At 39.7% G+C, this 14,477-nt stretch overlaps 1 protein-coding gene across 8 annotated transcripts in view; it reads right to left on the reverse strand.

The window, feature by feature from the left end:
• The window catches only part of NLGN1 (neuroligin 1), a 376,858-nt gene that overhangs the window by 281,965 nt on the left and 80,416 nt on the right, over positions 1–14,477 (reverse strand). For 4 of the 8 annotated variants that reach the window (XM_036389257.2, XM_036389258.2, XM_036389260.2 and 1 more), the window contains 2 exons: positions 12,884–13,689; positions 12,362–12,421 (listed from right to left, as the gene is read on the reverse strand). In XM_036389257.2, coding sequence (XP_036245150.1) covers positions 12,362–12,421; positions 12,884–13,376 — 553 coding nt within the window. In that variant the 5' untranslated portion in view covers positions 13,377–13,689. The remainder of the gene's footprint in view (positions 1–12,361; positions 12,422–12,883; positions 13,690–14,477) is intronic. The other 4 variants (XM_036389264.2, XM_036389263.2, XM_036389262.2 and 1 more) reach the window with 1 other exon arrangement.

A 14,477-nucleotide genomic window follows, 5' to 3' on the forward strand; every position in this document is an offset into this window, starting at 1 on the left:
TAACACCAGACAACAGCTTCTGAATTGCCAAATTTCCAGAAGAGATGGGGAGAAAGGCACTTCATAGTTTTTTCTGTCACTTCTTCAAGTTCAGCTAATTCTGGAGTTGTAAAAAACATTCTTTAACAGCTGCAACATGACTCCCAATGCAACAGTTCTTCAGCTTGTTTTAGGGAAGGAAAAAAAAGCAAAAACCAGGAGCTATATCATGTCAAGTCTGATTCAGATGTCCTTCACCTTCCCTGAGAAAAGGGCAGATATTTTGAAATTCCAAACCTGTACTTTTATGGCAGTATTCAGCGAGAAAAGGATGTGATACAATCTGCTCCAGATTTTAATATTAGACAGAACCATCAGAAGCTTCTTTGTTAACTCCTAAGCCAGTGATAATCCTGCAGTTTTTTTCATCTCTTTGCATTTACAGTTAATAATATGGTAAATATTTCTTGACATTTCAGAGCTGTAGCTGCTGTTTTATGAAAGCCTCCTCACCCATTGATTTACATCCACAACTCCCCTTCCAAGAGCTTCCTTCCCAAATTAAACATGCTAATGATTTTCTATGCAAAATTTAACAACCTAATAGGCTGAACAAGTCAAATGAAAATACACTAATTGTTGCCTTTGATGTATACTATTCTGGCAATTCTCTCATGAAAGCAGTATATTAGCATTAGCTGGAGTAGTTACTAAAATATAGATTAATAAAGAAAAGCTTATATATATACATGCTAAGAAGATGACACTGCAGACTGTAGAAAACACAACTTCAAGGCTCAGAAGTGACACAAATGGCTATTATATACTAGAAAACCATTTTCAGAGGAGCCCAGAAAACGAGCTACTAAAGAATGAATCACAAACCTTTATCTGAATTAGCCGGCACTGGTTCATAACACTGGGTTTATGCAATAAAAGTATTCAAAATAAGATTACACAGTCAAAATAATAAATACAGAATGGAACGAGAGAGATAAAAGGCTGGTGAGAGAACAGAATGCTTTCTGCCTAACCCCAGGGATCTGAAATGAGCTCCCCCAAGAAACTGCCCAATTGCTTTATAAAGTAAGATTGCCATGTGCATGTATTTTTTTCACCCAGAGTACAAGCAATAATGTGTTTTAGCCTATGACCAGCATCATAGAGAGAGCTTTATTGCAGAATTGGTTCATTCTGTCCTCCAGCCCAGCTCTGAGCAAGAGGTTTGATGCCACTGTGATCTTAACAAACAAACAAAGAAAACAGATGCAAACAAACAATAAGGGAATATAAATATTCTCCAAAGAAATAGTGACACAAAATTACTTTCTATTCCTTTGTCTTTAAGAGTTTGCTTATAATGATTTGATAATTTAATCTAATTGATCTCTTTCAGTACTTCTATGGCTCTAATCACTGTAGTATCTGATTACTGGAGCAGATCCATACTTTATCTCCAGATTTAATAACTAAATCTATGCTTGAAATAGAGTCACACAAGTTCAGCAGAGGGAGAGGGCCAGATGCTGCTTAGCCAGGGGAGGAAGGAGGGAAAGGGAAAAACCTACTGAGGTCCAGAATCACTGGAAAGGTGCACTTGGCTTTGTGCCAAATCATCCCTCTGCAACCAAAGGAGCCCATTTCTGGGGTTAGAGAAGGAAAGCAGGAATGTCCATAACTAATGGGGGCAGAACCAAAAATGAGCTGCTGTCTGTGGCCCATGCTCCTTCAAACTGTCTTCTATGCAAGCACAAAGTAAATGTAATTATTATTATCAGCTCTTTGTTCTCTTCCAGGCTAGCCCTTCATCAGCCTGAAAATTATGACATTTCCTGAATGCATTTTAACAGCTTCTTAACCTTTTTATTTCCCAAGAGCAGGGACAATGTCAGGCAGCACTCAGAGATTTTAGCAGTGAAAAGGTTAACACCCAAAATTGCTAATGATAACAACAGTATTCACTGAGCCAGATAATCACTCACAAAGAATTTCAATCCAAAGTCACTTAAAATTCAAGGAAACCACTGTATTTCTTCAAGGAAGTGACAGCAGTTAGAAGAATATTCATAATTCAAACAACGGGCCAAAATCTGACTTACTGCTGAGTTTATCTATTTTCAATGGAGCAATATTAAGTGCTGGCTTTTGCTCTACCTTAGGTGAAACTTATCTTGTGCTATGTCCTCTAACACAGGTGGCTGGGCAGAGAGGGCTGACAGCCAGGCCACTTGCACAGTGCAAATATCAAGCATGGGATGTATATGGAGCATTTCTGAGAAGTTATTTGTTTCTTCCTCTCTTGTTTGACTGCTGCTTGTTTGTTGTGCTGACACTCAGCCAAACTAGCTTGTAGTTGAGTATGTCAAAGCTCTGGGCAGAAAAACAGCAGCTAATATATGTTAGCAAACTCTGGAGAGAAAAATAGTTTCTGCCACTAAAAACTGCAGGGTGGAATTGTGCACTGCCTTCTTCTTCACCTTATTTTGCCTAAAGGGAAAGAGCCTTTTAATCCTATTTCTCTGCTTGGTTTGCACAGTGCCTGGCAGTGTACACCTGCTTCAACATGTGTGTCAGGAGCCTCCTTTGCTGTCAGATCCCTTTCCTTGCTGCTCCCAGCTCATCATCTGTCTCCCAGCGTCCCATCTTGCCCAAGCACATCTCAGCATCCATCTTTCAAAGGTGTCAGGAGGAGAAACAAAATCAGCCTGTCACTGGCTCGCCGTCCAAGGGACAATGCTCTCTGCCACACCTGAGCAGCACAGAATGAAATGGGCACAGAATGGGGTGTGAGGGGTTTGCACCAACAGCCCCAAATTCTGGGTGGAGCATGGAATTTCACCAGAACTTCCACAGCAATCATCTGTGACTCTGTAAAACTCCAGCACCCATTCTCATAGTCCTGTATCATAATGTGCTTCTGGCCAGGTGATGCCTTCAGTCCTTGAACTGCAAATGCATCATGGCAAGGACTGCAGTTAATCAAGGGTTTCATGGTGCTTTAAAGAAAAAAACAATAGATACCCCTTTTCTTTCTTCCTTTGTGTGAGACCTCATCTATGGAGACTCCATCTAAAAGAGATGGCAGGTGCTCCAGCTCTTAAGTGTAACAATTATTTATTGTTTCAGAAGTCATTGTTTCAAGGAAAGGTAATCTATTTTTCATTAACCAATGGCTCAGTAAATGACTGAAAAGTGTAGAAAACACACTTAATTTGCTCTCCTGTTCCACATAGCACGGGTATTAATTGATTCATATGGAGAGCTACTTCATCTGCATTTAGCATCAGAGAGAAATAGAGAAGGATTAAGATTTTAAAATCTAGGTTTACAGTGAGATTTCTTGTGACATTTCTTTAAATAAACCTGCCTCTCCAACAGCTATATACTGCAATATTTCATGGATCCAGAGTACTGTATAGAGCACAGAAAATCTTATTAATAAAAACAGTCTTGGGATTGGTAAATGTGCAAAATCTTCTGTTTGTCTCACATAGGTATCTTGGACATGGCCTTCAGTTATTAAGTAATTTTTTTTAAAAAGTCCATTTCTTTTTGTGACTTTAAAATAAATATGAAAACATATGAGTCAATATCAATTTTGCAATCAAGTAAGACAAATAGTACCAGCTTTTATTTGAGCTCTCAGATCTGATTATGGCTGTAAGATGTACATATATATGTAGACAAATGCATGTTTCATATTCCCTTTCCACTGAGTCCATCTCATTAGGACTATTGCTTTGGGAATGAGGATTCTCAGAAAATGAGTTTTCACTGGGTCAGCTACATGCAGCTGGTTCTGTTCTGTTTGCCTGCTCACTACATTAAAAGTAATATACTGGAGAATATTAAATTAAGAGAGAAGAGTAACGTGGCAGGAAATAAAAACAATCCCTGCAAGGGCACTGTAGGGAGCTTGACAAGAAGACTGGTGCAAAACTTTGGGTTAAATGGCAGCAAGTCCTCAGGAAAACACCCCAAAAATATGAGCAAACCATGGCAGCCTCAGCAAGGAACTTTGACACAAGGTGGGATAAACAGAGGGTTATCTCTGGATAAACAGAGGGTTTTATCCTGGCTCTTCTCCAGGCCATGGGTGGATGGTCTTCCTTCAGCTCAGGGCATGGCAAGACATTATTGCTGATCAATCCAAGATGGCCTATTCCTCAGAGCTTCACCATTTTGTTGAAAAATCAGGAGTCTAAAACCCTGCATTAGAGCAACCCCTGCAAGCCCTCCTGAGCGGAGCTGAGTGATTCAGGTGAATTAAACAGAAGGTTTGTCTAACCTGCCTGACTGCATCTGAAGCAAGTGGGGAGATTGTGCATGAGTCACTGCCCTGACCAAGCTGGGAGCAAGGGCTGCAGGAGGAGCCCAGCTGGTGGGTGCGAGGGAAGATGGGGATGCATGGGAGCCCCTCCAGCTGGTTTGGGCTCCCATCCTGCCCCCAGCATCACTGGGAGGCTGTCCCCAGCAGAGCTGAGGTGGGTGGCAAGGTCAGGGTGGCTCCTCATTGCCACAGGGTCAGGGCTGTGCACTCATCAGTGAGCAACACCCTGTGTCAGACGTGAAACACAGCAAGCTGAAAAACTCTACATGTCTTACTGCCATTTTTAATGGCTTCTAAAATTAGCTGAAGGAAGAGGAGAGAGATCATCTGTATGCTACAGAAGGTTGACATGAAAAAGGGTGAGAAATCTGTGATCCTGAGGTTTTGGTAGATTCTAGCATATGTTATCCTTGCCAGTTATTCCCCACCCACTCTGCAGGAGAGAAAGGGAGATGCCCCACAGGGATCCTCTGTATCCATGCTGCTTAGTCCATCTCCTGTGCCTGGAGCATCACAAGAACCTGTACTACAAGAGGATTTTTTTATCCTCCTTTCCCCAATACCTGGAGGTGCAAAATTTGGACACTCCAATATATAAGGAGATCTTTCAATCTTAGCATGTAATAAAAACCTCCTCGTATTTAGCGGAGGTTTTTCATCATTTTCTGCCAACTGTTGGATAAGTTTCTGCCTCTGTTTAGAAAAAGGATGTCTAAGTACAAACTGTGCTTGCTCTGGGCTGAGTTTTCTAGAAACATTCAGCAAGCTGTGCTGTCTTCTTCCTACACAATGCACCTTTCCATTAAAAATCTGAAGACAGTTTTTGCTGTAAAAATATGGAGAACAGAAAGTGAAGACAGAAAGGCGATAGAGACAAATCTTTTTCCACGAGCTTTGTAAAATATTTTCTCAAAATATCTTTGCAGGGGTTTTACTGCCAGTTCATAATGTGGATGATTCACTTCTGATATTTCTGATAAAACAATATTCAAAACTTCAAAATCTCTTCCAACTCATTTATGCTACCATTTAATTAGGGCTTCTGCAATATGTTACAAGGGCATCATTATCCCCTATAATTGTATAATAATTACAATTTTTAATGAAATAATTGCAAGTACACTAGATATGTAGATATAATTATGGTAATTACATAAATACCTGATTTTCAGCTAATAATTAAAGAAGACCTTTACGAAAAGGGGGAAATTTAACAAATGGTAGCTTTTCAGAAAACAAATACAAAAAATAAATAGCTGCCTCTCTCCTGTCATTTCTGCCTTACTAGATAATAGTAAGGCTACTATTATTAAGGCTCTCTCTCTCTCTCTATATATATATGATTTTCAACAGATTATAAAAATAAGAATTTAAAAGCTAGTTAAATATTAAATCATACCAAGAGACTTCAATACTTTGCTTCTGCAGGGCCTGATCTACTGGCATTAATATAGCCCAAACTTAATGATTCTAGCAGAGGTCAGCATCTCACTTGAATTGTGAATGACTGTCAATGGCAGGAAGAGGTGAATCGTGCCTACAACAACATAGAAACTGTCCTGCTGGTTCTGGTATCCTCCAAAATATCTCCTTTTGGTCAAACCCACTGGCTATACCCTAATTAACACAGAAACCCAGCAGAAGATGCATTCTCACCAGGGCTATGATATTTCAATAAAGGAACTACTTACAGAGCCTCATAAGCTGAAAAACAACCTCAGTTCTTCAACCAGGGAGTTTCCTTTCCCTTCAAACACATTGCTATGACTGAACTTGCTGTGTGCTTACTGTACTCCTAGTACAAATAGGAAAGTCAAAATCCAACCTCACAAAAAGCATGCAGAAAACTCTGCCAGGGCAGATTGAGTCTTGCTCTGATGGCACTAAGGGATATTAACAGAATTCCCACAGCAGAGGAATCAGCAGCATGATTTACTGCTGCTGCTGAGATGTTCCAAAACACTTTGGCCCAGCTCTGGAAGGGGAAATCAGCTGCAGCACCTGGACTATGCCATTTTCTTGTCTCTTGCAATTTCTGCAAGAGCAGCCCTGAGGAAGCTCCAGCTGCAGCCAGAGACTCTGGTCCCTGCACTGTGTTGGAATAGAGGTGCAAACATGGCTGAAAATCAGCTTTGTCCCACTTCCCTTAGCCTTGCATTGTTCAGTGCTGCTCCTTCTTTGGATAAATCCCATTATTACAAGCATGAGAAAGTAAAATAAGAGATATTCATATTAAAACAGAAGGAAATGGTTTGATATCCCGAAAACAAATCTCATTTACAGTAAGCTTATTAAAGCAGTTGATTTTTGAATGTCGAGTATAATTATTAATACCATACATATCAAAGTGGAGAAGACATGTAAATTTGACATCATAAAGTAAGTAAAAATGAAGAAGGCTAAAGAATTATGAGTGAAAATAATTTGGAAAGAAAAGAAAAAGAAATTATACTGGAGCAATATTCAAGTTATAAGCAGATTATTAACATTGTGAGATGATCCTTAAGAATAGTTTGACACATGTAAGCACCATGTTTCAAGCTAAAAAATATCCAAAGAATACAAAAAATGTTTGTATCCATGCGTATTATAAGGAAATAAAAAGATGAAGAGCATTAACACAGAGAAAAGGAATAATACTATAATACAGGAGGGGAAAAACAAGCAGAAAACAATAGTTATCCAAAAGCCATATTAGTAACTCAAAAGTTCCTCCTGAAAATGTACAAATACACTTATGCAGTTATTTTTTTATAAGATTTATCCATTCTGGCTTTAACTGATAAATTAGAAACTAACAGATTGAAAGGAAAACCATCTCACAGATGTTTACTGAGTAAAACCAGTCCAAGCCAACAAAGGCCGGGGGAAGAAGCACAAACCAGTTTTATCCGACTTAGCATTATCAGGGTAGCAGTGCTATTTTAGAGCCTGTGTGGGGGAGGATGTAGAAAATGAAAAGCAAGCAGTAAAATAATGGACAAGGAATGGAATTAGATCAGAATTTAAGACCTGTTAGAGCTATAAGCACTGTCAAGGTGTATGAACAAAGCAGTGACAGCACGATGGCTGTGTGGTCAGCAAGAGCCCAGAGCCCCAACAACCAGACATTTACAGGGGAGTGTGACCAGGGCTGATGGCATTTAAGATGACTGGAGTCTTAAAATACAGTCTGCAGAGTCTTCTATTGTCAAGCACTGGCTCACCCAGAAAGAGGGCTGGAGTAAGTACATCAGAGTTTTAAGCATTTTATTTCAAATATGACATAAACCTACTGCACATCTTTGGAAAATGCTGCTAACTGACACTAACAGCTTTAGATTGTGAAAGGATGAAAAGGTCTGTACAAGACAATGTTTGCTTCATTATCTTCTTCCATGTATTACCAGTAGAATAGGAAATGCTGCAGCGGTGGTGGAGACTGAAAAACAGGGCTTCAGAAAGGAACAGAAAAATAGAACAATTGTGGTGTCTTGGTGAGTAGCAGTGGAGTTAGGGATTATGGACTACACGTGGGCCTGCTGATACCACAGGGAGTAAGGATGAGGGCTCTCCAGCCAGGACCCAGCATGGGTGGGGGTGAAAATTCAAATATGTGCAGGCAGATACTGACACAAAAATACTACAGACAAATAATTTGTTAGGAATTTTCAAAGTGGCCTAATGAAGATATAAACCCTTTTAAAGGGTTAATGTCCCCAAAATACACACAAAGGAATATTTTGTAAGTTTGGAACTCATTCTCAAGAGATCCAGAGCTCTGGCAATTGTCTGCAAAGGCATGTTTTTAGTCTACTGACAGCATAACTTATTTTAACAGAGCTCTGTCTACAGTGATGGAGGCTCACACCTTAGATTTCGTATTTGTCATTCACATGGCCATAGAGAAAGGAATATTTCAGTAATTTTGGACAATTTACCATCTACTCTTCCATCACTTTGATATTATTTTCTAAATTACATCTTTAGAAAAAAAGGAATACTGAAAATAAATTGACAACCTTTGCCAGTGGAAATACACATTTTAAAGGTCTCAGCTTGTCCTTTTCTGGTTGATTTCAGAGCTATAATGGGTTTAGAGAAAGATCTTCATTTAAGGGAGTCCCCAGGAACTGCACAAGTTCTATTAATTGCTCATTTCCAAGATCTGATGATAAGTAAACAGTTCTATTGTAGTTAAATGGAGTACTGGAACAACCACTCTACAGAAGCACAAGGTAACAGGTGAAATTTCTGCTTAGTCTCCTAAAGAATATTTCACATTGCTAAGCTTAAAGCCCTAAGGTTATCAGAGCCTCTTACAAAACAGAACTGATGTAACATATTCTCTATTGAAAACAAAGGGAGATCAAAGCAGGATGAGATTACAGCAGTGTGATTTGTGTTTCAGTTCCATGAATATATTTGTGTGTATGTACATTTGCTCCTGTGCGTCCATAGTAACCACAGCCAAAACCCAGAAAGTATGGTGTGGGGAGCTTTGCTCTGAAAATCAAGTAGCCCATTAGGAGGCATAAATATTAATAGAGCTGTCTAATCCTACACTCTCAAATGAGGTAGTTCAGATCATGAGTCTTCGCATTTAAAATTTATTCACTGCCCTGACTAGAATAAGAAACAGAATCCACATGTGGGGAAGTCGCTGATATTGGGCAGTCTCTGAGCCACTGATAATTCCTAAACATAAAAGTAAGGATCAAGTGATTTCTTTCCTTATTCTACACCTAAATCTCCTACAAATACTAATTTATCCAAAACTGCATCTGCCTGGCTCCATGACATTGAGGATGTACCACCTACAGCTCCACATTTTTACATTGAGGCATCTTCAGGCAGCATGAAAGATTTAGTACAGGTTCCTAAGAAAGAGCACACTGTCATCCCAAGTGCAGAGCACACAACCCCTGGGCGTTCTTTTAGTGGGCATATAAGTGAACACTTCCAAATTTTGTTTATGCAGTTGTCATTAAGTTAAGAAATTCCTGGTGCAAACCTGCTGCAATTGAAAGAAATTAATATACAATATTAAAACACCACAGGTATGCAGCTAAAGCAGGATGCACTTGCCCTCCTAAGAGATAAGGAAACGTTCTGGATCACAAGTAAAATATTTGTGTTTTGACTATAAGGTAAATTTAGAGGTCTGAAATGCCAAAGAGCAGAATACTATTCAGGTAATCCCTAGAAATGCTACAAAGGCTTGTCAGGAAATTCAGGAAATGCCAGATAATAGACAATATAATTAGTATCAATCACTGAAATGGTATAACCTACAATATAACCGGGATCTATTAAAATTTAGAGCTGCAGATGCCTTTGCACTGATTTTCCAAAACCAGCCCTTGCAAACACAAGTTTCTGCATACCCAAAACAGAATTAGCAGCCTCTGACCTTGATGTACCCAGAAGAAAAAGACACAAAACCAGATGCTCTTTCTTTATTTTTGAATCAGTAAACTGAAGGACAAGTAACTGGAATACATGCCTCATGTTTTGCAAAAAACATGCTGAATTGTGTCATTTCTTTTCACCCAGCTTCAGCCTATCATTCTGCAGTCTCTGCTGTGGGCACATCCAAATCCCAACAGGAGGTCATGGATATAATGCTCATTACCATCTCTAGCATGACTCATGGCTAGAACTCCTTTCATTTCCACATCTATTTTAATCAGATTGCTCCCTGTTCTTAAAAATTTTTAATTTTCTAATGTCCCTCAGCTGACAATTAAGTATAAATACTAATTTATTTAATTCAATCTATTTCATGTAGTAAGAAGGAATCAAACCACATGTAAGGATAGCATATGGTTGCTGCTTCAATCACTTTCATCCTACATGTTCTTTATGAATTAAATAGATGGTGTAAGAGTCTGCTTCTGATTTCAGATTTTCTCCTTCCAATAATTTTCATCACTGTGGTGCTATGACTGTAACATAAAAATCAGCAAAAGAGAGAGTGTTGGGCCTTTCTTGTTTCTGATACAAAACTGATGCCATTTCCCAGCTGTGGTTGCTGCTCAGTTGCTGTGACTCTACTGCAACTTGGTCCTGCAACTCCTTTTGCCCCTGGCGGTGGGGGCAATCCCAGGCCAGGATAAATCTCAGGTTATGCACAGGTGAGCAGAGTGAGATTTACTCAGAGAACAGACATTACTACAGATATCTCAGCTGCCCAGCTGAAGGTATTCAGGAGCTCTCTGCACTTGTCAACAGCAAGAGGTAGGCTTTTTATTGTGCTGTGTGTGCAATGAATCTAAGTGGAAAGGAACCTACTGAATTTCAAGTAACTCTCTTGATTCTCCTTCAGGCCCACAGGACAATGAGCATGACTTTCTCAGCTACTGGGCTCTCCCTCCTTGACTTTTGCTATTTTTCTGATTATTTTTTCTTAATACTCTCTCGTACGAAAGATGCTCTCCGAGAACAATGATGGGGATCTGCATCTTTATTTATGACTTTGTGAATCAGCGTCTGGGTGATAGGAAGTGAAAGTTGCTCAGCTAATTACACACGCTTGATGAACTGCGTAATAACTGCTGCAGCACTGCACATTAATTGAATGCATATAAATGACAGCAGTTATTCTAACTTGAATGATGTGTGAAGAAGTGACGTTGCTCACAGTACCCTGATTATCTTCATTTCCAGCTTTGGGAACCCAGCTTAACCATTGTACTTTTACAACACCAAGCAAAAATTCCCTAACAGAAAACTGGAGATGCCTCAAAGCCTGACACTTTAAACACAAATTGCTTTAAGTCGCTGAAAGTGGATTTAGACATCTCAAAAAAGCATTCATCGAGCAACTACAATTAACAATTAATAATTAACAGGCTAGCTGCAACCAGCAGTTAGGAGCTGTAAGAGCGAAAGCCTTGGGAACAAGGCCACCCTGATTTAGAGCCTAGATACTGCCTTAAAAAACTAATGCAGGGTTTAAAGAGTTAAATTTTGCCCAGCTCTAAAGATTTCTGCTATGTGCTTTCCTAAAATGTGTTTGTTTTGGAATAACAGGATAAAAAAGAAATGGATTACAGCTAATAGGCAACTGCGCATGTCCACAGTACTCTTTGTTTACGCCAAAAAGCATTCTAATTCACATGTAGTCCAGCTCTAAGGTAACATATTTTAAAGAAAACAATAAAGGAAAATCATTTGATGCAAAAACAAACTTGCACAGTACAAAATTAGTCCTTCAAAACTAGCACCAAATGCCTCCTTTTAATCAGTACCAAAATAGACTTTCTCTGTTGCATGTCAACTGCTTGAGGAATTTGCAAATATTCACAAAGAAATCTGCAAACTCTTCCATAGTATTTAACACAGAAAGGGGAGAAGCCAAGTTTCCAAAGCTTCCAAAAGCAGTCTAGCTCCCAAAGTACCATGTCACAATATTTTAACAGTTCCCTACACCCCTATTAAGAGCTTTTGGGCTTTGACAAAGAGAGCTGTAATCACAGAATAAAGGAAATCAAAGCTCACTTTTAGAAGCACGTAAACGGAAAAAAAAAAAAAAGTTTCACATCTACACTCCAGAAAAGTTAACCCTGTTCCAAGAAAACAGGGAATATCCTGGAGAAAGCCAGTGTAGGCCTCAGCCCTGCATATTGCTATAATGCTTCCCAGCCATTATGCCATAGTTCTGGAGGGAAGAGCTGTGGGCTGTGCCAGCCCCTCCAATGGTGGCAGTGCCCATCCCAGGGCACAGAGCTCCCTCCTCTGCATCCACACACAACATCCCATCCCCTGGTGCCACTGCAGGCATTGCCCAGAGCCTGGAGGCCAAGAGAGAAGCTGCCAGCACTGTCACTGCAGAGAGTGCCAGGCAGAGATGCTCAGGTGCAACTGGATCCTGGCTTTACAAACGTTATCTTCTCATCTGTCATACATGGACCTCTCTTTAAACACCTCTCCACCAGGACAAGACAGTCCCTAACAGTTCACAGCACCAGCAATCAGCCTCTTTCACCTGTATTATTCCTTCTCCTTTTGCAAGGTCTCGATCTCTCCCCCGTTTTTTTTGTTTGGTTTTTTTGTCCACTTTATACATACCTCCTTTTCTACAAATTTTCTTGCCGGGTTTTCTGGCACATTCCTTGGATATTCTTTTGACTGAAAAATGAATAGAAGACTAGAAAATAACATGGAGCTCCGTCACAGACAGTAGGAGCATGCAACACCACTATCTAACTTAAATATGACCTGCTTTATTAGGTGCGGAAGATTCTCAACTTGTTGTGCCTGCACATGCAATGGAAAAGATGTTGATGCATCTTCCCAGAAGTCAGTGGGTGGCAATGAGAATTAGGCACCAACTTTGACCTAAAAATTACACGTGCTGTGGGGGAAAAAAAATGAGTGTAGACAGAAAGAAAAAAGAAAGAAATTTAAAATAAAATAAAAATCAAAAAGCGAGGACAAATGCACACAGAGAAAAGCAGCATGCACACATGTAGTAAGCTGGCATGCAAACAGAGAAAGCCATGCATGCTACCAGTACACGTGAATTAATACTGTTAGAAAGTAGAACAGGAAAATAAAAAGATCTCCCTGTTTTGCCTGCTATTAACTCACCATCCTCAGTTGGGACATAGATATTTAAATAGAGGCAGTCTTCGTTCTGATCTTGCACATAGGTTGAAACTACATCCAAGTTATTAGTAAACCACACGGGAAGCATGACTTCAGGCAACCTGCCTTCTATAATGTTCTGGGGACACACTGGAGCAAACTGGGTGGTGTTTTTGATATCTGCCCAGGGAGATGGAGGCTCAGGAGGTTGAAAGCGGCGCTCCCCTGTTGGAGGGGCAGCGTATGGAACCCCGAGAAACTGAATAACGGGCCCCAAAATTTCATTGTTAAGTTCCTTCTTAATCCCTCTTATCTTGCCAAAGTTGGTGGTCACCACTGGGTTGGTATCATCCAATTTTTGGGAGGACACAGCTGCAGCGTGGAGCAAAAATCCAAGTATGGAAAAAGCAAAAGTGGCATTCAATCCCGTGTGCAGCAGGCGGAGCGCCGTCGCTCTCCATACACAGTTCAGCCACATGGATCTTGGAAAGGCCATGGTCCCACATTAGTTGTGTAACTACAGTGAAGCAATCTGATTTGTATCCACTGGTGTAAAAACAGGGCGACCGGAGGAAACAGATCAAGTTTCCTAAATAGGCGCCTGTCAGAAAAATCTCAAAAGGCTTTTCGTGCGGTAAGTATCTTCCATTGATTTCACACTTATTGAAGCTGCATCTTCACTCAGCACTGTTTATCAGACTACATCCTATTGACAATTCTGTTTTCCATAGCAGCAATATGAAGAGAGCAGCCATTTACTGCAGAATCCCCTCTTATAAATCAAATCCAGTTAGCCGCAGGTCTATATCCTGGAGAAAATGAAAATAAATCATTAGTATGAAAGAGCTAATATGAGCAGAGTGATAACTAGGTGTTTAACACGTTATTTACATACATTATTATTGGCTAGAGTCATGTAAGTTAAACTGCAGTAGTTTATGGGCCCATGAAATGGCAGGTGAAACACTGATTACTGAATTATCTGTAATGTCACCTGTTGAATTTACAGAGACTTCTCAGGAGAAGCAGGACTCACAGAAAATACATTTTTAAAATTCACCTCTTCAAGAATAAGAAATTCACTGCCAAGCTACATTACGTAAGTGTTTATGTTAATATTTTATTTAACTTAATCAGCTCATAATCAATTTTCACCTTGTTTGCAGAAGCTGATTTATCAGAAAGGAAGTAATTATTTCTTAAAGCAGAAGATGGGAAAATTAAGATAGGCAGGCACACTGAAGACCCAAATGAATTTTATTTCATTAAAAGCAGTTTATAATACATACAAACATTTTTTGTTCATTTTAAAATATCACATGAATTACTGTGCTTATTCACAAGAACCTGAATTACCATGCTTTATGAGGTTTTCTGATTGCTGATGAAATTCACAGATAGACTGAAATGTTCACATCAATGAAGGACCAAAGTCTGCTTCTGCTGAAGTGAATGGCAAACACTGAGTTTGTACAGAAGTACAACTGGACCTCTGTAGGTTGCTGGTTTTTTTTTCAGAACTGGTTTGGAAAAGGATATGAACAGGCAGCTTAGGGAGGGAGTTGTATATCACAATTTTTACATCAGATCAATCCTG

This window comes from Molothrus ater, chromosome 10, assembly GCF_012460135.2.
Source record: "Molothrus ater isolate BHLD 08-10-18 breed brown headed cowbird chromosome 10, BPBGC_Mater_1.1, whole genome shotgun sequence".
Taxonomy (NCBI): Eukaryota; Metazoa; Chordata; class Aves; order Passeriformes; family Icteridae; genus Molothrus; species Molothrus ater.